The sequence below is a fragment of the Cebus imitator genome, unplaced genomic scaffold (assembly GCF_001604975.1).
Source record: "Cebus imitator isolate Cc_AM_T3 unplaced genomic scaffold, Cebus_imitator-1.0 Scaffold8, whole genome shotgun sequence".
Lineage (NCBI taxonomy): Eukaryota > Metazoa > Chordata > Mammalia > Primates > Cebidae > Cebus > Cebus imitator.
In genome coordinates, this window is record NW_016107323.1 from 11,356,599 (window position 1) to 11,383,786 (window position 27,188).

General features: G+C 41.1%; 1 protein-coding gene across 2 annotated transcripts in view; it reads left to right on the top strand.

The window, feature by feature from the left end:
- Window positions 1-1,001: 1,001 nt before the first annotated feature.
- LOC108314525 (voltage-dependent calcium channel subunit alpha-2/delta-3) overlaps window positions 1,002-27,188 on the top strand; it is an 823,636-nt gene continuing 797,449 nt past the window's right edge. For both annotated transcript variants that reach the window (XM_017543458.2, XM_037743848.1), the window contains exon 1: window positions 1,002-1,070. In XM_017543458.2, the coding sequence (XP_017398947.2) occupies window positions 1,047-1,070 (24 nt within the window). In that variant the 5' untranslated portion in view covers window positions 1,002-1,046. The remainder of the gene's footprint in view (window positions 1,071-27,188) is intronic.

Consider the following 27,188-nt stretch of genomic DNA (forward strand, 5'->3'; position numbering starts at 1 on the left):
CCCTACAGGGCAGCTGTTGCTGTTGCCCAAAACTTCTTTTTGTAACATGCAAAACACATTCCATTAACACAAGTCTAATGACTTTGCTTAATGGCAGTAGATGATGCCAGCGGCTACCTTGGTTTGATTTCAAGGGTAGAAGGACATTCTTCCCCTACAAAATGTCTGTTATTAATACCTCTTCCAGTTCCCCCTTGAAGAATTAATTGTGCTAAATAATTTGTGTTAAATATGACCATGTCTCTTTCAAGCTGCTCATGCCGCTAGAAAGAACAGTACATCCAGTGTGAAGGGGCTTTTCAGGTTTGCCGTGTAGGGGAGCCTTGAAACAGGTAGGAGAGAGGCTTGGAGAGGGAGAAAGGGGTTCAGAGGAGAGGGCAAAACTTGTTTACTTTTCAGACCCACCTAGATCTACCTAGGGATGGCCCTGTTGCTCTTTATCTAAGATAAATTAGTATTGTATATTTCCTGCTAAGCTAAGTATCCATGCAGTTTGGATTTATCTGACTTGTACAAATGAAATATAGGTCCAAAGCATTTTTATACATTTACATGGTAAAGATTAATCTTTACCCAATCAGCTGGATCCCTGGAACTCAGCTTTTATGAAGAGGAATGTTAGCGGACCCACCAAGCACCCAATGTGCTCAACTTTTTAATTGCCTTTTTCCTGCCTCTCAGGAATTATTACATCAATTTTGTTTACCCAGATTGAAAATCCAAGTGTTTCTGTTGTCAGCATGTGCTGCACCTAAGCATGCTGACTCTGGCTCAATTTCCCCTTGGCTGCATTTTCCATCTTTTTTCTATTGCAGAATTTCTTCAAAGTTATGTGGGCCCTACCCTCCGTGGATAGAGAAGTTGAGCGGAAAAAATGGTTCCCTGGGTAAATAAGTTTAGGAAATGTGAAACCAAGTTAAGCAGGCTTCTCTACTGCAGGGCTTTTCAGAGCCTTGGTTTTGCTGACATGCACTGAGTCCCTGAGAGTGGTGTGGTGTGGCTCATCTCCCAGTCCCAGGAAACCTGTCTTCTTGCATCAGCCCTTTATGCAGAGGGATCAGTGTTCTGAGGTACATACTTGAAAAACACAGCTCCATACTGTTTTCTAATTTTTTCACATTCATCAGACTTGCCTTTCTGTGTCCCCATATTGTCTGCAGCATAATTTCCATGTTATTAATTTTTTTCTCCATATCATTTTTCCTTACTGCTTCAATATATGTTTGTAACTCTTTTTAATAGCATGGCTGAGCCTCTATGGAACCTTGGGTTTTATTTTAGTCACATAATCTCCTATATTGGCATTGAGTTATTAGTGAGTTGTCAATCACCTGTGCATGTTAAGGAGGCAGAAGCAAATTGTGGCTGAACCCAGAGGTAGAGCAAATCACCTCAATGATTATGTGTAAAAAAAAAAAATCCAGCTTGGATTCCTATAATTCCTTTTTTATGGCAGTCCCACTATGTGGGCTTATTTTAATAGAAAAACTTGAGAGATTAATGCACTTGCTAAGGTATTTTTCTACTGTCATCACGCTCCTTATGATTGAGGAGAAGGCAGTAAATCTCAAGTTATCTAGTTTTTAGGATGTCAGTTTTTATATGTGACAGTACCTGGCAGAAAAGTGGGTACAATTAAGCAAATATGCCCTGTTTTTCCTGAAAAAAGGGAAAAAAACCCATAGAAGGTCCCTTCCAATTTAAGTCTAAATAATGTAAAAAAGAGGCTTTGCAAGAGTTGCTGTGAAGACCCCTAAACAGAAGGCAATTATCTCCCTAATGCAGTTTAAACTGCCCATCATGGGGCCAACTGAGACATGGTACAGTGATTCACATCAGCTCTCTTTCCTCCTGTGGGTCAAAGAAATTAATTTGCTCTAGCCTCAGGAAGTGCTGTTGACCAAAACCTTAAACCATAGCACTAATGAACTCATTTGAGGTCTTCAGATCATTTTGAATATTTTATTTATTAGCAACATATAAAGCAATAGATGTGTTTATTGTTGTAAAATGTAACCATACTGTAGAAGTGATGCCCATAAATGTATCAGTCATTCTTCCTAATGATTGTCAAAATATGACTATTTCATATATAAAAAGAAGTATGTGTCTGGCCCCGTGGCTAAAATATAGGGCATAAAGCAGTACTGTACGGTAATTATTGAGTCAGCTAGGACCCAGCTCTCAGGTAGAACTTGGCTTGAAGTATTGCCAAGACCTTTCAAAGGCTCTTGAAGAACAAGAACAATTAAGGATTAAATTTTTGAGTTGCTTTGCTTTCAGCTCCATAAGCAAGAATGCAGTTATTGTATTGGTTAAATGTGGAAATAAATCAGTAAATGTTTATAAGGTTAACCGCTATCCCAAAGGAAGGGTATACAGCAGTGAGCCTAACCCTTTTAGCCTTTAGAGATTTTATCATTCAGATAGAAAGACAAGATATAAATTCATGGACAAGGTTAATGTCAATTCGAGAATCAAGGAGTGCTGAAGCAGCTCAGGATTTCCGCTGACAGTCTTTGAAAAGCTCTGTTACATCTGCTGTGATCCCTGTTGCCAAATGAGGTGTCCAAGCCAAAAGTATTGGGTCAGAGGGAGATCACTGTGTGCTGACGGGGTTGGGGAAGAGCAAATGTGATTCTACTGGTCGCCATGGTTCAGAATCATCACTTCACTTCCTGAAAAGCAGACAATCTGAGTTTGGCTCAAAAATATTCTACTAGGATAGGAAATAATAGAGTGTAATGAGTCAATAGCGTGGCTCCACATGAGTCAGACTTATGTGGAATTTTGGGCAAGTTATTAAGCTTTGTCTCTAATCCTCTCTTCACTCATCATTAAAATAGTTATAGTTAAAATGTAATACGACTACAATAACTGTCAACCTAGTTTCTAGGAGAAAAAAATCAGATAATACTTTCAAAATAAAATCACTTTACACTAGGCTAGACACTTGGTAAAGTCTTGCTAAGTGTCAGCTGCTGTGATAATCACTGTAAATGACACCTGTGCAATCCTATTTCAGGCCAGGAATAAAGTTTGCATAGAGAATAGGAGAATACAGTTAAATAACTTAATTTCTAATGTGAAATATCCTTTTGGCATTTATGAGAACAATGTCTGTGGTGGTCCAAGGTATTAAAGGGACCCTCTATGTAAGAGGAAATTAGGAGTATTCAACTCATCAAGACAGGAGAAAAGAATTAACTGGTGATGGTCCTATTAGCTTTATTTTTGTTGTTGTTGTTATTGAAGTGAAAACATCTCAGACAGGAGCCATCAGAGAGGCTGGCAGATCCCTTTGGTGGGTTGTTGGAGGTAAAAATCCCAGCATTCGGGCTGAAAGATCAGAGATGATAAGCAAGTCTGTTTCCTTCCAACCTACTCAAGAGAGCAGTAATTACTAGATATAATAATGCTTGTCAAAGGCAGTTACTGAAAACCCTCTGCTGCTTCAGCGTAATCAGAAAGACAGAGTTGTAGGATGATTTTCCTTGTGAGAGGCACCTACTCAGAATACTAATTAGGTGAAGTAAAAGGGATGTGGATCAGCATCCCACACCACATGCATTTCCCCTAGTAAGTGACGATGAGAGAGGAAGGAGGAGGAGGAGGAGGAAGAATTCGACTTATCTGTTTTATGGTTCATGATGCGATTTCCCAAATTGATTTTGGGCTTTATTATTCTCATCAGCTGGTTTTGTAAAGAGATGCTTGGAGGGACCACAGCAAAGTGAAGGCTGGCTTTTCCCAAGAGGGAAAGCTAGTATTTCAAGAAATTTTGGAGGTGTTATCATACAGGTACTTGGAAATATCTTGGTTAAAAAAAAATTTATCAAGGCAAAACATACCATAGGACCTAGTACCAGTGGGATCAAAATAAAATATGTTATCATCCAATTCACTGAAAAAACTATCTAAAAATAAAGTTTAGAGTCTTGTTTTGTTTTTTTGAGACAAAGTCCCACTCTGTCTCTCAGTCTGGAGTGTAGTGGCTCCATCTTGGCTCACTGCCACCTCCGCCTCCTGGGTTCAAATGATTCTCCTGTCTCAGATTCCCAAGTAGCTGAGATTACAAGCACCTGCTTCCACACCTGGATAATTTTTGTATTTTTAGTAGAGATGGGGTTTCGCCATGTTGGCCAGGCTGGTCTTGAACTCCCGACCACATGGGATCCACCCACCTTGGCATCTCAAAATTCTGGGATTACAGATGTGAGCCACCACTCCCAGCTAGAGTCTTTATACTTTTGCTTTCTTTTGGGTGCCCTCAAAATAGAACTTGAATCCAGTGGCAAATTGGCCCAGTAGCCAAGAGTGACTTTCTTGAGGTAAGTCTGTGTCTTTGCTTTTATTTGCTGCCAAACATTCAGTTTCTAAGAGAAATATAAACATTTATCTAGAATAATCTCAGTGTTGGCCTGCACATGGCTGTTGTATAATGATCATCACTTGGGGATCCCTGTCTGCTGGGCACTGTTGTAAGCACTTCCTGAGCAGAACTGCATATAATCCTCAGAGCCTACAGAACGGTAGGTTTCATTAGTATCATGAGTACCTCTGTTAGAGAAGAGAAAAGCTAGCACAGTGAGCTAGGTGTCTTGGCCAAGCCCTTCTAGCTTGTAAACGGTGGAGCTGGGGTTCAAACCCAGGCCATCTGGCTCCAGAGTCCACAGTCTAAGAAAGCCTATTAATCAGCAAAGGGACTCTGTGGTAACTTGGAGCTGAAGACACAGCCTTTAGAGCAGAATCTGTACAAACTGGGTCTTATGGAGACCAATTTGGGTATGCTCAATCTAAATTGTACACAAGAGACTATTGGCTGGTATAGGCCTGCATGCTGGCTCACGTGGCTATGGTTACATGGAGTGGGGAGGTAGAGGGGTGGATGCCAGACTGACACTATTAGGGAAGGTCCTGTGGCATAGGTTGCCAGTGTAGGACAGGGATTAAGAGCTTGGCCTCTGCGGTTACAGTCACCAGTCACCCAGCTTCAAGTGCTAAGTGTGTTGGTGATGGTGGTTGGTATATAGTTCCAACACTTGCTTTCTGTGTGACCTTGGGCAAGTTACTGCAACTTCCTAAGCCTCAGTTTTTCCATCTAAAATATGATGATGATAAGAATACCTGTGACATAGGGCTGCTGTGGGGATTCAGTGGGATTTTATATAGTAGTCCCTCTTTATGCAAAGCAGATATGATCCAGGGCCCCCAGTGGATTTCTGAAAGCTGGATATTACCAAAACCTGTATACGCTATGTGTTTTCCTGTATGTATATACCCATGATAAAGTTGAATATATAAATTAGGCACAATAAGAGATTAACAATAACTAATAATAAAATACAACATGCTGGGCGAGGTGGCTCACACCTGTAATCCCAGCACTTTGGGAGGCTGAGACAGGTAGATTGCCTGAGGTCAGGAGTTCCAGACCAGCCTGGCCAACATGGTGAAACCCTAGCTCTACTAAAAATACAAAACAAAACAAAACAAAAAAGCCGGGGGCAGTGGTGGGCATCTGTAATCCCAGCTACTCGGGAGGCTGAGGCAGGATAATCACTTGAACCTGGAAGGTGGAGGTTGCAGTGAGCTGAGATCGCACCACTGCATTCCAACCTGGGGGACAGAGTGAGACTCGGTCTCAAAAAAAAAAAAAGGTAAAAAAATTAAAATAGAACAATTATAACAATATGTCAGCACCACTACTCTCGTACTTTGGGGCCATTATGAAGTAAAATAAGGGTTACTTGAATACAAGCACTGCAATGCCTCAGCAGTCAATCTGTTCACCCAGGCAGCTGCTGAGTGACTAATGGGCAGGTAGCATATACAGCGTGACTGTGCTGGACAAAGGGATGGTTCAGGTCCTGGGTGGGATGTCCTCATGCAATGCAGAACAGCGCGCAATTTAAAATGTATGAATTGTTTAGTTTTGGAATTTTCCATGTAATATTTTTGGACTGAGGTTAACTGCAGGTTGAAACCACAGAAAGCAAAACCATGGATAAGGAGGACTACCAAGAAAATGTTAGCACAAGGCCTGGAACACGGTCAGTTCGGTGGTGAAGGTGATTGCTTTTGTTTTGCTGTTGCTGCTCAGGCAAGCAGGGAATTTTGAAGATGACTGACAGTAAAGCACCTTTAACTACTTGTGAAAATATGGAAGAGCTCTGTAGAAATTATTCTTCTCAATAGCAGAGAAACAGGAGGAGATTTGGGTCTGGGTGAATTGCACAGCCAGCCTCAACAGTTAGCCTCAATCCCAATTTCACATCATAAACCATGTGTCCCTTGATTCCAGATCTCCTCCCAGATTGTACCCCTGTCTCCACTCCCCAGCTCCCCTGTGCATTTCTCTTCATCCTGTGTTCTTGTGGAGTCCTGGAAACCCAAGGCTGGAAACTACCCAGGAAGACAAGGGGGTGGTGTGGGAGACCTGCGATTGAGTGGGCTGTCAAATGTTTGCCAAACGGCAGCTGATGCCAGAAGAATCAGCCAAAAATGGAATGGGTGCCCTTACTTATATTTAGTGTGTAGTCTTTTGTAAATTCACGTTTCCAAGTTATTTTCAGCACTCTTTTTTTTTTTTTTTTTTTTTTTTTTTTTTTTTTTCCTTAGTTATTCATGACTTTCCTGATCTCAAAGCCCAGTTGGTGACCCACCTCCACAGCTTGGAAACCATATGGGACTCAGCTATTGTTCATGTGTCTTTAACTTTGCAGCACAAATGATAGTGTTTTCTTTGTTATACTCATTCTTAAGGCCAGTGAAGCATTTGATAGTTCTTACTAAAAAAGATTAGTTGTTAAGAATCAAAAGAGGAAAATCAAACAAATGAAAACAAAACAAAACAAAACAAAATGTCCCCTCCCTGCTATACATAAAGTGCCCTGGAGGAGGCTGGCCAACTATCTGGCTCCAGGCTCCGGACTTAAAACAACTGGGCAAAAAGCACCCATGCTCTGACCCAGCCCTGCCGCTTTCTGGCAGTGTGACTTCACACAAGCCACGGATCCCTCCGAGCCTCATCCTCCTTAGCTCCGAGTGGCTAATGATATCAGCCTGCCTTCCTCACTGGTTGGATGAGGAGATGGAAATGAGAATGCATCTGCAGGCCCTTTCTGAATTGTGCAATGCTAGTCTATAGGGGATACAGATATAGGGGGAATTTCCTGGCAGATACAGGAGTCCTGCTGCCCCGTCCTCTGCTGGAAACAGATCTGACTACCTGATGATAGCACCTTCTCCCTCAGAGCCTCATAATTCCCACCAGTGCTTCTCAACATAGAGTACTCCTGGGAGGGACTGGAGAAGTCCTGGTGTCCAAGTGCCACAACAGTGCAGCCATGGAGTGAGTGCCCAGCCTTGAGAGTCTCCTCCCACTTTCTTACTATTATTGTTATTATTTTTTTTTGAGACAGAGTCTCGCTCTGTTGCCCAGGCTGGAGTACAGTGGCATGATCTTGGCTCACTGCAACCTCTGTCTCCTGGGTTCAAGCATTTCTTTGCCTCAGCCTCCTGAGTAGCTGGGATTACAGGTACCCGCCACCATGCCTGGCTAATTTTTGTATTTTTAGTAGAGAAGGGCTTTCACCATCTTGGCCAGGCTGGTCTTAATATCCTGACCTCATGATCCACCTGCCTCGGCCTTCCAAAGTGCTGGGATTACAGGCATGAGCTACCGCACCCAGCCTCTCCTCCCACTTTCTTTTGATAGAAGTGGCCTGATGGCTACAGATGAGCAAAACTGGTCTGGGCTGGTGTGGGGAAGTGCCCTGAATCTGTGGCCTGGGAAGAGCAGCTGAGGAACTGCAAGCAGCTGGTGTTGGAGGTGATTTTGTAAAAGGACATTTCCCCCTAGACTTTAAACTAATAGCAATTAGTTGAATGAGACTGCGTATGTGCAAACTGTCATCTATGAATCACAGTAATATTTGTTGTTATTAAATCAAAATGTCAAATGCCTTATTAGCTTTAAAAATCACATCATTTGTGCTGCAGACTCGCTGGCTGATGAGTTCCCTGTGGCAGGAGCCAGGGTTCCCACTGCGGCCCCTTGGTCTGCGGAATGCCCAGCTCATAGGTAAGGGCTTAGGGTTTGTTGACTGATTGGCTAGAGAGAAAAAAAAAAAAAAAAAAAAAAGCATGCATTGAATGTGCCAGTAATTTTCAAAAGTAAGTGTCCACATACAATATCCATTCTTGTGTGTATGCTGAGATCACGTGTAGAAGCGTTTGCTAGACATTTTAATATTTAAATCTACTAGCAATAATAAATAAAGTAATAACTTTACATAAAGTAAGACTTTAGTTTCATTGTAAGCAATAATATATTTGGAAACTGTGTTTACAGTATGATTTTAAGCCACATATAAATATTTAACAATACAATTAAAAGGTCGTGCTTGTCCATGTAACTCCTGAAATCCTCTTGTTTGTACCCTCTGGGATCCATTGAAGGACTGGTAATTATATACTTTTGCCTTTCATGTGGAGGCCAGAACAAGAACTCAAGAACAATTTAGATGACATTTGAGCAGCTTAAAACATGTTGGGTAGGTTACAGCCAGGGTACTCTTTTGTATTGATTTACTCAGGGCAGTGCCGGTTTTCACTCATTATCATAATTATTAATTAATGTCCCTCCCTTTCAATCTCAACAGTGTCTTTGGTCAGTAAATTATGTGCTCATGGTCATGGCCCACAAGTACATGGTCATAGCCTCCAAGTATTAATAGATGGATTGGAATAGTACACATTTGTTTTATCTTTTAAAAAATTTTTTTAAAATTTAATTTTAAGTTCCAGGATGTCTTTTCGTTTTTTTTAACATTGTATGCAAGTGTGTATATGTATGGGTGTGTGTGTGTGTGTGTGTGTGTGTGTGTGTGTGTGAAAGAGAGAGAGAGAGAGAGAGAGAGAGAAAATAAGAATGAGAATGAATGATTATTCCCTGGGGTCCTCCCTGCCTAGATGCATGAAAAGGTGGCTTTTGCTGAACAGAGAAGACAATCCTGGCTCTCACAATGGCTCATGTTCGAGGGTTGGGACTTTTGACCTGAGACCAGGCCTGCTCTCCCACTATCCATCCAGAGCTTGGTGTTCTGGACTGCCTTCCACTTCGCTGACTTGGCACTGGCACCAAAAGCACCTTGGGCTAGGGCATGGGTTCCATCAGTCAACTTTGGACCCTTGACATAGTGTAGTTGTTGATTGGTATCATGCAGGGCTTGAGAAACAGCATCTATTCAGAAGGCCTGCCTTTGGGAAGGTCACATGATCTCCCCCAGTCTCTCACCAGTGACATCATGAATGAATGCAGATTATGGAAAATAGGCTCATCTAAACATTAAAAATTGTCACCAGTGCCCCCAGCCCTTGTCTAATCGTCAAATGAAACTGTAATGCAAGAATGATTACTTTTAAAAGAGTGTATTGTTAAGTTTAATTTGGAATGTGTTTCTCTGTCATCATTGTCATCTGGTAGTATCTGAGGTTCCAAGCAATCTGCTCAGTTAGCCTCCCTAAGTGCTGGGATTGTAGGTGTGAGCCACTCCATGTCTACATTTTGAGAGCATGTAGCTATTACATACTATACTCTCCCTTATAATCCTCATGTAGTCTTACCTTTACAAGCATCTGCATATTTGCTGTTCACCACCAGACATAATCTCTGCTGTTTAGCAATTTTGGTTGTTTTGAACCACAAAACTGGTGTACTTCTTAGAAATGGCTCTAAGGAACAATATTCCCTGAGTTCTTTTGCACGTTGCCTATGTCCTTTATACCTGAAATTAATTCAGAAATCCATGGCTCTTATTTTCTTTCCTGGAGGATCTTAAATAGGTTCCTGTACTTTCTTTTTGCTTACATTGTTTTTTAAAGTCTGATTATAATATTTTTTCCCTTATAAGTCAATTGTTCTTTTTACCCAGATGCTCAAACAATTTTTCCTTCTCTTTAAGGGTTAGTAATGAAAGTGGACATGGGGTAGAAAGATAGCCAGGATATCTCAGAAAGCAGCTATCATATATATTTTTAACACTACATGAGAGCAACTGAAGAGAGAGCTCTGAAGTGAGAAAAGCTTCTATGAACCAGCCTTGATCCTAAATCTTACATTAATTTCACATAACAACAAGGCACATAAAGGAATGGAGGTGTAAAATACCACACAAAGGCAAAATAAATTGGAAAGAAGAATAAGCAGACTAACATCTCTACACCAGCACAACAAAAAGACACACCCACAAAACAGGTTAAAACCATATCCTATACCGGGCATGGTGGCTCATGCCTGTAATCCCAGCACTTCTGGAGGCCAAGGCAGGTGGATCACCTGAGGTCAGGAGTTTAAGATCAGCCTGGCCAACATGGTGAAACCCCATCTCTGCTAAAAATAAAAAATTTAGCTGGACATGATGGCACATGCCTGTAATTCCAGCTGCTGAGAAGGCTGAGGCAGGAGAATTGCTTGAACCTTGGAGGTGGAGGTTGCAGTGAGCTGAGATTGCACCACTGTACTCCAGCCTGGCAACAGTGGGATTCCATCTCAATCAATCAATCAATCAGTCTTGATTTAAACAAACATAAATAAAACCATATTCCACTATTGTCAAAATGACCTAAAACTTACTAAGAAAGTGATACAAGATATGAGAGAACAATATAAATCAAAACAGAAGAATCTCAGAAATGAGGTGGTAGACATGAGAAAAGCATTGGAAATAACTACTTTAGAAATAAAGAGTAGAAGGAACACAAGAGCAAATAAGCAAAACAGATAATGCCTTAAAATAAGTAGAAGGTAAATATTAGGAACATTGTAATTATAAAAATAGACAAAGAATTCAAGAGAAAGGGACACAATATTAAAGACAGGCAGATGAGAACTGACAAATGACTACTAGGTGCCCCTGAAAAAGAAAACTAAAGCAGGAAACGGCACCTAGTGCTTTATCTACAGTTCAAGGGAAATTGCCTGGAATGAAAAGGATCTGAAATTCCATACTGGGATGTCACATCTGAGAATAGTGACCTACAATGCCCAGCACCCAAGACATACTCCAGTCTTGTCTCATTTGATCACTGTTTATATCTGCCATGCGTAGTACCATGCTGGTGCATAGTGGATACTCAAACTATTGACCAAATATACTAATATTTGGTAAATAAAAGATTCTTGAAAACACTTAGGAAATGTAATGATCTTTCCTTATGTAACAGTAGTTAATTTCCTGAACTGTCACTGTTACCCTGGATGACAATGGAATGTTATTGCAAGCTGTTATGGACTCAGCTGTGTCCTCCCACCTCCAAAATGTGTAGGTTGAGGCTCTAATTCCCAATGTGACTATATGTGGAGATAGGGTCTTTTAGGAGGTAATTAAGGTAAAGTGAGATTAAAAGGGTGGGGACCGGCTGGGCTCAAGGTGGCTCATGCCTGTAATCCCAGCACTTTGGGAGGCTGAGGTAGGTGGATCTCCTGAGGTCAGAAGTTCAACACCAGCCTGACCAACATAGTAAAACCCTGTTTCTACTAAAAATACAAAAATTAGCCAGGTGTGATGGTGTGCTCCTGTAATCCCAGCTACGTGGGAGGCTGAGGCAGGAGAATCCCTTGAACCTGGGAGGTGGTGGTTGCAGTGAGCCAAAATCATGCCATTGCACTCCAGCCTGGGCGACAAGAGCAAAACTTCATGTCAAGAAAAAAAATAAAATGATGGGTCCCTAATCCTAATCCAATAGGACTGATGTCCTTATGGGAAGAGGAAGAAATATGAGGGATCCACAGGCACAGGAGTAAAGACCATGTGAAGACAGAGCAACCAGGCAGCACGCCGAGGAGAGGCCGCCAGAAACCAGCCCTGCTGCATCTTGATCTCAGACTTCTCAGTTTCCAGAACCGTGGGAAAATATATTTCTGTTGTTGAGGCCCCCCAGTCTGTGGTACTTTGTTATGGCAAACCTAGCTGACTGCTACAGATTTTATCTGACTCCAGCAGATAAAGAATTATGACTAGTTGAGGTGCTTGCTGAAGTGAAAGGAAATATGGAATGGGTAGTGGAAGAAGGTGGTTGTTAATAACAACTATGACCACATGATCAGTTACAGGAATGAGGACTGTAATTGTCCTGAGTATTTCCGTAAGTGCTTATTAATATGTGTGTGTGCAGGGCAGTTAACTTTGGTTTCCTCCTTCTGTTATCCTCTTGTCATGTAAGTAAGATGTGTTAACTTTATATCCTAGTATTTAAGTTATGGGATATCAAGGAGAAGAATAAATAGCATGCGAAGGCTTTGCATCCCTTTTAGTGTTGTTTTTGGCTGTACACAGGTTACTTTACACACTAGGAAGAAGCATGACCTTGTTATGGTTTTCGTTTGGAGATGAAGTGTGGTTTAAGGAGGTGCATGTGGGTGCCAAGTTGACAAGGACTTGTGATGGTTAACTTTATAAGCCAAATTAGAGGACGTTCTTGGATGAGATTAATGTTTAAATTGGTAGACACTGAGTAAACAGATTGCCCTCTATAATGTGGGCGGGCCTCGTCTGAACCATTAAAGCCTGAGTTGAATAAAAAATCTGGCATCCCAGAGTGAGAAGGACTTCTCCAGCAGACTGTCTTTGAACTTCGTCTGCACCAGTGTCTCTCCTGGGTCTCCAGGCTGCCAGGCCACATTTGGACTTGATAGTCTCAACAATCGTGAGAGCCAGTTCCTTGGAATAAATCTCTCTGTTCACACACACACACACACACACACACACACACACACACACCCATCCTATTGGTTCTGATTCTCTGGAGAACCGTAATACACAATATTCAACATTCTAAACCAAAAATCTGTGTTTTTTTTTTTTTTTGGCGTGAATAGGACTATTTCTTTTTTTTGTCTTGTAATAATATCAAAGTGGTTCATTATGACTGCAGATAACTACAGACAACCCTTTAGTTAGCTTTTTGTTTGAAAACAATCTGCCATGATGAAACTTTTACTATCGTGGTGTCCCCTGTGCTTTCAGTGGGTGGTGGAGCAGCCAAGACTTCTCTGAAAATGTAGTGGGCAAATTCACTGGGTAGGGTTCTCCCGAGAACACTGTTTTCCTCTGAGTCATGATGCGCTTTTGGGATACACTATTTGTGAAGTCTGATAGACTTGATGGAAAGAAGCTGTGATCAAGTAGCCCATTTAGTGTCATTGACAGTTTTCTCTCTCCCTTATTTCAGAACTGGCTGACTTTGTTCTAATGTACATGCTGGGATTTCCAGGCAAAATCCTAATTTTGTGGTCAGCGAACATGTGGCTGATAAGTGACAAACATAGAATTAGAAATTTGGCAATGTATTATCTATGGGACAATTGATGAGAGAGTAGATTTTAAGTGTTTTCATCACAAAAAAAGTGATGATTATATGAGGTAATGTCTGTTAAATGGCTTGATTTAACCATTCTAACTATATACATCTATATCAAAACATCATGTTATACCCCATAAATATATGCACTTTTTAACTTAACAATTAAAATAAATACTTTTTTTTTAAGGAGCAGGGTCTTGCTTTTTCACCCAGACTAGAGTTCAATGACATGATCACAGGTCACTGCAGCCTCAAACTCCTGGGCTCAAGTGATCCTTCCACTTCAGCCTCCCAAGTAGCAGGGACTACAGGCACATGCCACCACGCTTGGCTAATTTTTAAAATTTTCTGTAGAGATGGAGCCTAGACTTGTTGCCCAGGGTGGTCTCAAATTCCTGTGCCCAAGCAATCTTCCCTCCTTGGTCACCGAAAGTGCTGGGCTTACAGGTGTGAGCCACCATGCCTGGCTTAAAATAAATAATTTTCTAAAAGAACGATAAATTCATTTTATTTACAAAGATGATAAGTATGCAACTCCTAGGGGGCTTACAATCTAGGAGGGGAAGGACAAGAAGCAAATGAACAAAAAAAATATTAGACGATGGTAAGAGCTGGGCAGAGAAGGAGGCAATATGTCAGATAGCAGCTGGGTAGTGACTTGTTTGAGTGTTCAGAGAGGGTAGCATTTAATCTGAAGACCAATGACAGGAAGGAATGAAGATGTGAGTAAAGAGCACTCTTGGTAGGAGATACACCTGGTGCAAAGGCCCTGAGGCAGTGCCAGCTTATAGACTGTGAGCACAGTTAGTCTCAGCCATAGACTCTCAGGGGAGAGTGGTCAGGGGTTACGTAGGTGACTTAGGTAGGGTCAGAACAAGTAGGGAGGGTAGGTGTTCCCAGGTTGAAGTTCAGCTGGGTTTGGTACCTGCATGGCACTGATCCTGCTCCAGTGTTTTGAAAAGAGGGATAAGGTGAGTTTGGAGTAAGAGAGGGACGAGTCTTCTGCAAGAGATGAAGTCTTCTGCGAGAGCCTTCTGCAAGAGTAGACCAAGGCCATGTTGCTGGAGGTGGGAAAAACAGAGTCAGTCTCTAGCGTTAAGTGCAGGGCGTCTCCAACTCTTTTATTCAAGTCTATGTATTTGTATTTTAAAGTTAGTGGATAACAAGTATATCTGTATAACTGTCTTAATTTGAAGCCATGGATTATTTGGTTTCAAAGAAGATGACAAACCCAGGATTCCTTTTAGAAACGTTATTACTGTCTTCTGCCACTGTTTATTGAGGATCTGCAGACTGTGGCATTGTAGTGAGTGAGGATGAATGGGAATCTGAAATGTCAACTTATTTTGATCAAAAGGACTGTAGGAGCCTTCTCCTGTATACCAATTCCATCTCATCTAGCTCCTACAGTAATTTCACAAATGGAGTAACTTCATTGCCTTCCTAAACAGTGTTTAGCTCTGGCCCTTGAAATCTGTATCTTCTCACTTAAATCTAAATAAATATTGTTACCTTGGAACATGAGTAAGAATTGATGTGGAGCAGCATTAGTAATAAGTGACTTAGTTCCCAGGGGCTAGTTAGATAAATATCAAAATGGTACTGTCATAAAACGATTTCACTTATACGACAGAACAATAGTGTGAAACTTGAAGACCTGCTGGGTTATAGAGAGACCCTGGTGTTTTACTGTTCCAGCTTGCTTGTTGAAATCTGCTTGGTTCTAGTATTTATGTGTTTATGTAATTTTTTTATTCATGCAGTAATGTTTTTTCAGTAATTCTCCTTAATTGAGCTCCTAAGATGCCGCTATTTAAAGTACCTGGATTCCAGTGGCTCTAATTTCTTTTGTAGAGCTCCTTTTTTTTTTTTTTTTTTTTTTTTTTTTTTTTTTTTTTTTTTTTTTTTTTTTTTTTTTTTTGTACAATACTCTCTCTCTCTCCTATTTCTTTTGTACAGGTTTGCTAAAGTACAGGTAGATCCTTGAAGGAAAAACCTTTGTTTTCTTGCAGGATGGGATGGTGATAAGATTGTCAGAAGCCTAATCCTAGTGGGATTTTTGTATTGGATTTCATACCAAAAATTATTTATCATAATTTAATGATACTATGAATATACATGGACTTACTTGTAGAAAAATGGCAGCCATCCTCCTTATAGAAATATAATAGGAATATGGGATCCGTTGTGTCTCATTTCTGTGGCCAAGGACAATAGGCTGCTATCTTAGCTCACATCCAATAGGTTTTATTTTCACTCATTCTTTCTCTTTTTTAGAAGTGTTTTAGGAACTTCTGTAAATACTTTAACTGGGCAGCGATTATGTCACTAAGACTTAGCTGCAGTCCCTTAAAATTAGACTTTGCACACCCTGTGTGAGGACTTTGGTTGTCTCTCTCCTGTGTCTGGTCTCTGCAGGCTGCCTGCGCTGGCACACGGAACTGCCTTTCTGTGCTCTGCTCTGTTATCCCTTGGGACCAGCCATGTGCTATAGCTCCCCTGCTGTCTCCCTGCGGCCCCGCAAATGTTCATGGTTAGGCATCTGGTGAAAGCCGGCAGCATACTGCCTTGCTTCTACTATCCGAGACCCTGCGATTGACGAAGGGCACCATGAGAGGGGCATTGAGGTTGGAAAGTACAGAGGTAGCAGGAAGAGAAGCGCCAGCAGGAGGATTAAGCCCCCAGGACACATAGTCAATCTTTGCTTCCATCAGTCTTGGTCTTTATCTTAAATCATTTCCTGGCTTTAGCAATCTGCCCATACTTTCAGAGACTTTGCTGGTCTTTTAAGGTCAGTATGTGATTTAATTTTCTTACTGAATCATTCTGTGCCCATATTGTTTACATGTGGCTCTGAAATTGGCTCTTTAGTATTAAAAATTCAAAACTACCCTGAGTTTAACCAGCTCGCTCTTTTGCTCCAATCATCTTCATTTTTAAATACCGTAACAACACAGTATTTTAAATGAGTTTTGTGGTGGTAATTCTGTCTGAGAGCAAGAGAGTATGGGTGGGTCTCGATTAGTGTGTTCTTGCCTTGCTGTAAAGAAATACCTGAGACTGGGTAATTTATATATAAAAAAAAGAGGTTTAATTGGCTTATGGTTCTGTAGGTTGTACAGGAGCATAGCGGATTCTGCTTGGCTTATGGGGAGGCCTCAGGAAATTGACAGTCATGGTGGAAGGCGAAAGGGTAGCAGGTGGGTCACATGGCTGGAGCAGGAGCCAGAAGGAGAGTGAAAGGGGAGGTGCCACACACTTTCAAATGACCAGAGCTCACAAGGACTCACTATTGTGAGAACACTACCAAAGGGATAATACTAAACCATTCAGGAGAAATCCACCCCCATGATCCGGCCACCTCCCACCTCCAACACAGGGGATGACAATTGGACATGAGATTTGGATGGGAACACAGATCAAGCCATATCAGTGTTTGTTCCTGTTATATAAGTTTTGATTTGGGGGAAGTGTTTGTGAGTTTGTGTACACGTGTGCCTTTTGGAGGACTGCATGGGTAGCAGAATTAGGATAATTTACCCTCTAATCAAAGGACTCTTTATAAAATCAAATATTTTGTTTAAAATGTGATTCCCTATGTTTCTTACAGTGAGCTGCTGGTTTAGATGTTGGATGGGCTCAACAGTATGTATTTTTTTTCATTTCCCTAGAGAATGTTGATGCTCATAGAGATCACTTGAGAAGCACTGCTTTCGGAAGGGATGCTCTCCCATCAGTTGGCAGCTTTGGGTTTGCCAGTGGCGTATTGGATGTCTGGAGGATCTTCTTCCATTTCCAAATAGGGTACTGAAGATACAGTGGTTCATTATCTCACAATCCAGTGCTTCCTCCCTACTCGTCCATTTCCTTTCAAGGGGGCTGGCCTAGGGACCACTGAGAATTAGCTTCCAATAAATTATTGTTTCTTTTTAAAACAATATATTAACTCTGTAGAAGTGCAGTGAGGTATCCACCAAATGCAATCCTCCAGTAGCTTCTTTGTGGTTATGTTTGTGTGCCTGCCTGTATTGATGGGTAAAGATAGGGACTTGGGTAAATTACCTAACTTTTCTGAGCTTCAGTTTCCAAGTATGAAGATGGAGATGATAATAATATCTAGTGCATAGAGGTATTCTAAGGATTAAATGCTAAATGCTGTGAATAGCACTTAGCATGTCATAAGTGCTACATGAGAGTTAGTGGTTACGGGTATTGTTGTTGTTATTTTTATTACCAACCTATGTGAATCAAAGTAAAAATCTTCCTTGTCAGAAATTCATAGGAATCTACAAGAAAGATATGGAAAAATGCTGTGCACAGCAGCTTGTACCCTCTAAGAGAGTTGGTGCAATTTCTGGGATGAGAGCAGTCTATCTGCAATGTGGAGGCTTTATCAATGGAATCTGCTGTAAAGAGCATTAACAGGACCATCTTCCTGTCCTCTAGCTCCAGCTCAAAGGTGCTGCCAAATGCAGGTAAAAGTGCTGGAGTAACCTCAGTTGACTATTGTCTACCTCCTTAATCTCACCATCAGTGAAATTAATATTTTATTGCTGAAGGGGGACAAACATCTGTAACTTTTCCCATGTAGGATGGCTGTTTGGTTTCTATTGCACACATTTTTCTCTCAGGTTAAAAATTGATGAAACACAATTTCCCTCTTTTAAAAATGGAATCATGTTTGATTTTATGGTGATGTTTATAGAGCTAAGGAGAGTTAAGAGTCATTCTGGCATTAAAACCGTCTAAGCCTTTAAATAAATATATTGTTGTTATCTTGAAACTTTCCAAACTGAACTTGGAATTCACTCAGGCGTCTTACAGAGCTTTGATACATCAGAGGGGGACAGTAATGATCCTGTAAATTCCTGACAACATTGGATCACTCTTGCAGATTGCAAAGAACAGAATGAAATGCAGTGCAAAGACGTGTACTGGCAAATATCCACACAAGTATTAATCTACCTGCTGCTTGAAGTAAGGTCCCAATTACAGAAGATTTATTTTGAAAGAATTTGATGTTTTATCGTCATCACCATCATCATCATCTTTCATTTGAATGATCGCATTAATCTCCTAACTGGTCTATCTTGCACAGTTCCTGGTCTGCCTTTTCTAAAACTTTTCCCATCAGCCCAGTCCTTTGCTTAGAAGTCCAGCATGACATTCCCGTTGCTGGTAACAAAAGTACAGTCTTTGGGGCTTTGCATTCCATGTCTTTCCCGCTTCCCACCCTACTTTATTGGTCTCCTCATATTCTCCCCTTCAGGCCTTTACTTATGTTGTTGACTCTGCCTGAGAGCCCCGTCTTCACCTCTACTGCCGGATACTCAGGGAATCTCTCAAATCATCTCAAATGTCTTCCAGTAAAGTCTTTTCTAAACACATGACTTCCAGAATTAATCATTTTACCCTCCTGTATAGACTTGGAAATGGATACATGAGGTTAAGTGAGGTGGTGTAACTTATTCAAGGTCACAGATCTGGTAAGTGTCAGAGCTGGGGTGGGCAATGAGACACATAATAAAAAAAATGAAAATGCAAAAGCATAGTTGGAAACAGGATGTCATTGTCAAATTTAGGGACAAAATAAATAGGCTTTGTGAGAAATCAACCACTGGACTATAACCTGAAAAAAGTTGTATACATAGGATCTTGGAAACGGAAGGTCCTTGAATCGGAAATTGGTGACACTTTTTCTGGGTACCTGAAATCTTGCCACTGGGAAGGTGTGTGGTGTGGTCAAAAGTGCTATGTCAAGTCTTGCTATGCCTAGAAGAGGAAGACCTCAGGATTGAATGCCTCTCCTTTCTCTGACTATTGGTTAATATGCCTAGTGTTCCATTATTGGAACGCTAAGCATGTGGGAATTATTTATATCCTACTGCTCAAGGTCATCACCAAGGTCTGATTTTCAAAATTCAAAAAATTGCAACCTCAGGCATAAATGGGCTGCAGGCCATGTGATGAGGAATAGGGGCAGCTTTTGTGATCTATTCATGCCATATAGGGGCTGTCCTGCATATGGCAGGCCCTGATTATAAATCAATAGGCATTTGAGTCAAGGAAAAAGAGGCAGGTTTATTAGGGCTGTGCACTATTGTAGGTCTCCCCAAGGTTATGCTGCTTCCCAGAGAGCCCAGATTTTTCTGGGATATGGTGAATGGCATACACATGAGAAGTTTACCTTAATGGCATTGTGCTCTCTGTGCCACTGACACCATCAACACTGAAATAAAGAATGTTCTTCTCTTGTCAAGACCACTGTAAGAACAGCCTCTACAAAATAACCTGTCTTCTTTCCAGTGCACTTTCTTATCCAGAAGCTCTATAGAAAAAGATAAGGAGCCTCTCTGATTAACAGGACACAAGAAAAGTATGGAGGGTAGTTTTCCACATTATTTGTCACAGTTTTTGGGTTAGTGCTGGTACTTTATAAATCTGTGTTTGGCCCTTCTTTCATCCACTTGGACTGACTTTCAGGGTACAGTAAGCAGGGTCTAGTTATGACCACTGAAGCAGAAATGCAGATTCAATGAGTAATTATTAAGAACTTTCCAGAATATTAGCTGTTTCACTTACTGCAATGACTAGTGATGGAATAGTCCATTAGACATTTCTGTTCCCAGCAACTCCTGAGAATTGATTCCAATCTGAAGCAGCCAACCGCTTTGATCAATACCATAATTACTCTTATTGATGGATTGTTTTACAATGGTAGCCATCAGAGCAGTCCGTCAGCTCAGGAGGCACCAGAACTGTCCCCTGCAAGCTGTAATGTACCGCAAATATCTGATTCAAATCAACTTACTATTGAGGCCGGGATGACAAGCGTGAAATTAATTGTTCCACTTCATGTAAGACCTGCATTCTTCTTTTGAGAGAGTAATTGGTTGCTGCATGTAGCGTGAGAGCTGGGGGAGCTTTGCCTCTCTGCAGTGTTTATGGACTTATTTTTTTCCCCCACCAGCTATTTTTTTCCCTATGCTTTTATGTGTCATCAGTGTTGCACAGCTGCTGTTCCTGCTGTTGTTTTTTTTTGTAGGTCTTGTCATGTCAGAGAGGATGGTTTTCTTCTAGAAAGGTTGATTGCAGACAGAGTACACTTTTTTCATCTGAAAAGCTTATTAATGAAAGAGGGAGTTTGCTGGCCAACATTAAAGCAAGAAAATCTTGAGTGTTTCAGTGAGTACAAAAAAATAACTGGGCAAATGGCAGTGGGCTCCCTGTTCTTCCATGGTTGCAATAGGCTAATTTAGAAGGTGTGATCATCTTGCTGAGCATCATCTGAATACAGTTGCCTTCAGAAGCTTGTTGATGGAGAAATAATGAGGGAAATCTAGGTAGGAAGTCAAAAAGGACAACCGAAGAAATTAGAGAATGGGGATAGTCCAACAATTTCTGGTCATTCAGTCCTCGTCAACAAATTGACTATTATGTTGGATAAAATCAAGATCCTGATAGAACTTGAGAGAAGTGTTTTAAGGTATTCTTATAAGAAAATACAAGTTCGTATCTGGAGCTGGAAGATAAGAGGGCTGTAGAAACAGAGGAGCATCAAAGCATAGTAACTTTCATGGTCTCAGGGCTTTCTGAAACCCTGGTTAGATGGCTGTCCTAGTGGAGTTGGAGATTTCTAGTACACCAGTACTTCTTGGAATGGTAATACTTTTTGTTTTACCATTTATTTATTATAGCATTTTCAAATTGGGTCCTATGAGAATTGATTATGAAAATAGGGATTCTGTGGACAGTAAATTCCATATCCAACCAGTATTTATTGAGTGCCTGCTGTGTGTAAGCCTGTTTAGGTCCTGGGGGTGACCCAAGTAAATGAGACTCTGAACCCCTGAAGCTTACCTTCTCATGAAAATCTTGAGAAGACAGACAATAACTGTATACACAAATCTGTAAGGCAATGCCAGACAGTGTTAGGGATGGTGGATGGCAGAGCATGGCAACCTTGTCTGATGTTGGAGAATGAAGTTCAAGTAAGAGTAAGGGAGGTAGATATGACTTCAACCCAGCTCATGAGCCTAAAGCCACCTTCACCAGCAAACTTAGTTTGTCTTTGAGATGTTCTAGCAGCAGAGCTTTCCTTTACACTTTGGAAGGAAGACATCTGATGCTCTCAGCATTCAGTGCAGGAAAAATATCCAACATAAAATACCCAGCTGAGAATGTTGAGGGTGGTTTTAGTGGCAAGTGATTCTATTTCTGCTTGGTCATGTAAGTGTTTGAAAGTATTGATTGAACACTTTCATAACACCTGAAGGGATCAGAAGTGATTAATAATAAATAACCTATGATAACAAAACTCAGAGAATTTCAAAGCCCCAGACAGTGCTGCTAGGGAGGAAGATTCCATATTACTCAGTTGCATGTGATTAGATACCGCACATAACCTTGTTAACTCGTGACTCTGCCGTAGTGGACTGAGGTAGCCAAAGTATTACCTGATCATTATAATTTCCTATCTTCTGTTCTCTGTTTTCTTTGGGGGAATCTTCCCCTCCTTCCATTTGAGCCTGGGGTCCCATAAGCTTCAGCCACAATATGGGCAGAAGCCCAGGTTTGGCCTACCAATGCCTCACATTATCCTGGAGATGAGTTGGCTAAAAAATGGGCTTGTGACTCAGGGTAGGCCAATCAGAGCCTTCCCTGACTTCCCTCTAGGAGCTAATGGGAAAGATTTTTTTTCCCACCAGTGTGGCTAAGCTGATAGGATGAGAGTCTGGCAGGGTGACACAGAGCTAACTGGCTACTGGGATGGCTGCTGATGAAAGGATGTCAAGCAGAGCTGAGGGTTGTGATCAACAGAAAAGCAAACACAGCAGGTGCAGCTCCGATCCACAATTGTGAGTTCTTAATTCTTTAGGTTTCCTTGTTTAAACAAGTATACAGGAAAAAACCCTCAAAAAAAGAAAATTTGAGATATACTTCCACTTAAGCCACACTGGTGAGATTTCATTTCTGCTGGATGGCGAGTCTGATAGAAATGCTTTTACCGTGCAATGGGATTGAAAAGAATTCTTCCAGAAGGGCACAGCTGAGCCAAAACCAAGCCACTTGTTCCCAGGACTCATGAGGCTTATACCATCATCTCTGGAAGCACACTTATCATGACTGGAAGATCCCTTTAAGTAACTTTTATGATGACAGCATTGTAAATATACATCATAAAGACTTTCTGGGAAGGAAAAATACAAAATTAAATGTCCATTTAGTTAAAACAGAAGCCTGCCAATACATTTATGTGGCTGCAAAATAGGGATTTCTGAGAAGAGATGAAATTTGCAGCTGCTGAAGCAAAGCCCTGCGTTCTAGCTGTTGGCTTTTGCAATGCTCAGGAATTTTCAGGCGTGTTTATGGACCAGCTGCTCTGCTAAGATTCCATAATACATGGGCAGAGGAATCTTGAATAAATATGTTTCTTCCTTCTCCTCCTTGGGAATCCAGAATCTTTAGCCCTAACTTCTAAGAATTACACCAAGCAGTGTTTCATGTTTATAGATGAGTCAGCTATTAGCCACTTGAACCATTTGTCAAATGCAAAAGGATGTGACAAATTTGTCTACTTTCTAAACAGAAATGGTATTTGTTGTATTGTGCAGAGATATCACACTTTGGAGCCTCTTCTACTGGTCTGTTTTTTCTCTAGGAACTAGACCCCTAGAATTGACTGCCTCAAATTCTTACCTTGGTTTTCAAGGCTCCAAGGATGTGTCTCTGCCTTAATCTATTTTCTGTTGCTATAAACAGAATACATGAGACTGGGTAATTTATAAAGACAATAAAGTTATTTTTTATAGTTTTGGAGGCTGGAAAGTTCAAGGTCAAAGGGCTACATCTGGCGAGGACCTTCTTGCTGTGTCACAACATGGCAGAAGGCAGCATGTGGCAAGACAGAGGAAGCGTGTCAGTTCAGGTCTCTCTTCCTTTTCTTATAAAGTCATCAGTCACATCATGAAGGATCTATCTTGATGATGTTATCTAATCCTAATTACTTCTCAAAAGTTTCACCTCCAAATACCAGGAACATATGAACTTGTAGATTACATTTCCAACACATGAGCATCGGGGGACACATTTAAATCATAGCAGTCTCCTTCCTCTCATGTCTCCTGCTATTCTTCCTAGTGCTCAACAAGGCTGTCACCATGCTGGTTTTCTTTTTTTTCCTTAAACATGCCAACCCCTTTCTGCTCAGGAGCTTGACTGCCACGATCCCTCTGCCTTGAGTGCTCTTTCCTCACTTCTTTGCACACTTGGCTCATCACTTGGGTTTCAGCCCAGATATCATCTCCATTAGAGGAGCTTGCCACAACCAGACAATCTAGTCTTTTGCCCGGTAACTCTATACCGTGTGACTCCATCTTATTTTCTCCAGTTCAGTTTCTCTGAACTCTGAATTGATTTCCTGTTTGTGCCGTCTTTCTCCCCACCAGGATATAAACATCATGAGAATGAGGGCATAGTCTGTTTTATTCCGTGTTGTATCTTTGGAACCTGTGTCCTGGCACATAGTAGATGCTCAGTTATATTTTTAGTAAGAATAAATGTCTAAATAACCTACCCATTCCTCTGAGCCATGGCCCCATTTAAGTAAGTTAAGCAATTTATTTTAGCATCTCTCTTCATCTTCTCTATTATACAGGGTAAGTGGAATGTAATACTCATACGGATGCTTTGATTCTCATTTAGTCCTCACAAAATCTTTAGGAACCAAGAATACTCAAGCCCATCTTCTCTCCACATCTGGTGTCCAGTTTTGTCTTTTGACACCAGATTCCTTCTTGGCCCTTGTTACCATGGGGAGGAACGAAATTTGTAATTAGATATTTACTATCTTCTTCCTCTATTAGACCCTTAGGTTTGGTCCCAGGACTGCTTTTATTTACTGAACGCTTCCAGCCTGGCAGTGGGTGCTCAAGGTTTTAGGGTAATTCTGAGGGCTGAACCCCTTATTCTGCCTGGTTTGGACATGGGATTTTGCAGCCACGGGATCTCCCTGTCTGAACAAATATATGCTTCCCCATGGCTGGAAAAACACAAAAATTCCTCATTCATGTGTGCTTTTGCAGGAATAGAAGGAGATATGAAGTCTTACACACCCTTAACACTGGCAGCCCAAATTCAGAAAGATCTATGGTCTTGTGTGTTCAGGGATGCAAAGTCACATTCTACCTCTCATTAACCTTGGTGTGTAGAGGGATAAGTTAGGATTATGACCCAAAATATACAACTGCACTTAAAAGGACAATATGCTAGAGTGTTTGGAATCAGGTGAGTCCTGGAAAACATGGGATACATGGTCCCCATACTTCCCCCGTTGGAACTGCACAAATTCCCCCATAGTGCCTGACTGTGTCACATCATAATAAGCCAGTCAAGGCAGGAGGCTCTTTGCAGTCCCACATGTGTCTCCTGGGGGCTGTGAATGCGGTTGGGGATGGGGGTGGTTTGGGGGAGGGAGCAGAAGTTTTGATTTTTTTTTTTTTTTGCTGCTGCTCTCTAAGGAATTCTTCCATATTTCACTTTAGCACATTCCCAGAACCCATGACAGGGCTGCATAATTGCTGGACCGACATAAATCTATAGCAGCGATGGGTAGATTTTGCTGACGTGTTGCTTCGCCGGCAGGACTTGGTAGACCATGTCCGCTTGTCGTATCACAGTCTCAGGCTGTGGTGGGACAGTGCAAGGAAAGCTATTTATTGTGTCTCCAAGGTCGTAATGTCAGATGGAGGAGTCATAATAAAAGAAACACCACTGAGGCAACGAGAGTTCCTTAAAGTGGGGAAAGTGGAAAGATGAAAGAAAGCGTTTCCTCCCATAATGGACCCGCAAGAGGAAAGCTTAAGGTCGAAGGCAGGCATTTATTCCTCTGTGTCACAGATATCTGTAATTTAAACATGCTGGTTAAAACTTGGACTGATCAGGAATTTTTCCCCATAGTTTCAAAGTTAAGTAATTAAATATGTGCAGGCTTTCAAAAGAGATGCAGAAAATGAAAGACTTTACCAAAGTGCTTAAAGAATTTTGAATTAAAAGAAAATCCATTCATTTAATCTGCAGGTATTTGCTGAGCATCCGTCGTGTGATTAGCACGATGATTGGAGCTGGGAGACACAGGGGTAGTGAAAAGGCAGTTAGTTCCTGGCCAAGCGGAACCTGTGGTCCAGCCAAGAAGAAGCCATTACCCAAGTAATTATGGTTTCCTCCTTCTAGCAGCTGCACCGGGAGCCTCCTCCCAGGGCTGGGAGTTGAGACTATGTTTCTTTTTTCATTTCCTTTTTGTTTTTGTTTTTGATATACCTTTTAAAAGTTTGCTTTAAATTTTTAAGAATTATTTAAGTAAATAATTCAGGAATCTGCTTGCTTGTAATTAGAACAAGCAATTAGAACACTTAACAGATCAGGATTTGGCTCTTGTGGATTCTCCCCACCCCAGGTAATCACTATGATGGATTTATAGTATGACTTTGCAGAGAAATTTTGTTATACTTCCACATGTGTATGCAGTGTGTGTGTGTACCCACAGATAGCTTTTGCTACTGTTCTAATACAAATGTAGCACGTGCTATGCATCTATTATTGCAACTTGCTTATTTCATTCCATAGTACCTTTTTATATTAGTATCTGGTTTCTGTTGATACTTGTTAAGGTAGTTGGTTAACTTTTAATTGCTGAAAGTTGTGATTTTTCACAGTCCTGTTTGGAAGCTTGTATGGTAGTTACTGTCTAGAGACTTGGAATCATAAAAATTAATACATAGAAATAGTATACATGTATTAAATGCTTAATGTTTGCCAGACAGTGTTCTAAGTCTTCACATGGATTATATAATTTAATTATGAGAGCATCTCAGTGGAGAAAAGCCTATTTTTATTGTGATTTTATAGAAGAGGGAATGTGAGGCATGAAAAAATAACGTACTTGCCCAAGGTCACACAGTGAGGAAGTGATGCCAAGATTTGAAGCCAGGTAGTGCAGTGCCAGAGCCCAAGATCTGTTAGTTCTCTTAACACCTGTGATTTCTGGGATTTTAGATGTTAAATTCAATCTATGAAGCAGTGTGTGATAGGATGGTACGTGATTCACTGAGAGGCCAACTGGTCTAGTCTGTGGGTTTCTCAGTTTATTGATTCAGCAAACACCTGTTACACACCTTTGATGTGATGGATTCTCTGCTAGTTCTCAGAAACACAGCAATGAGATGGAACACAGTCTTGCCTCATGAAGCTCACAGTGGGAGATGATAATGCTGAATACCGTCTACATAAGGCACCCATGATGTGTGTACCTGGCGGGGCAGGAATCTTGTCCCCTCTGGCATTATATGGTGTTTGGCCTGTGTTTTATTTAATTTTGTTTTCTTCTACTTTAGATGGCATTTGTTAAGCTGGATTATTAAGGGTCCATTGGCATAGTTGGAGGAAAATACTCCATCTTGTAGTGACAATATTGCCTTCTATGTTGTCTATACAGGCAGAAGGAAGAGACCCAGCAACATGTCTTGAATGCTGGTGTTTTATCCCCGCTGGCTGCCCAGCCACAATGTGGCAAATTTGCTATTCATCCAGCCCAATCATAGTTAGCATAATCGGCTCTGGTGCCCACCCAGATGTGGTGGGTGGTGTCCTCGGCTGATTACAAAGATTGCAGCCCAGCATTTTGGGAAACTGCTCTTACTTCCTGTCCTTGTATCGCTTCTGTGGGCTGATTTTTCTGCTCTTGTGTTGAAAAACGAAGTAATGGAAAGGTTCTCTTATAGTTAATGTGTCTTGTATAATGATGAATGATAACTACTGTGTCT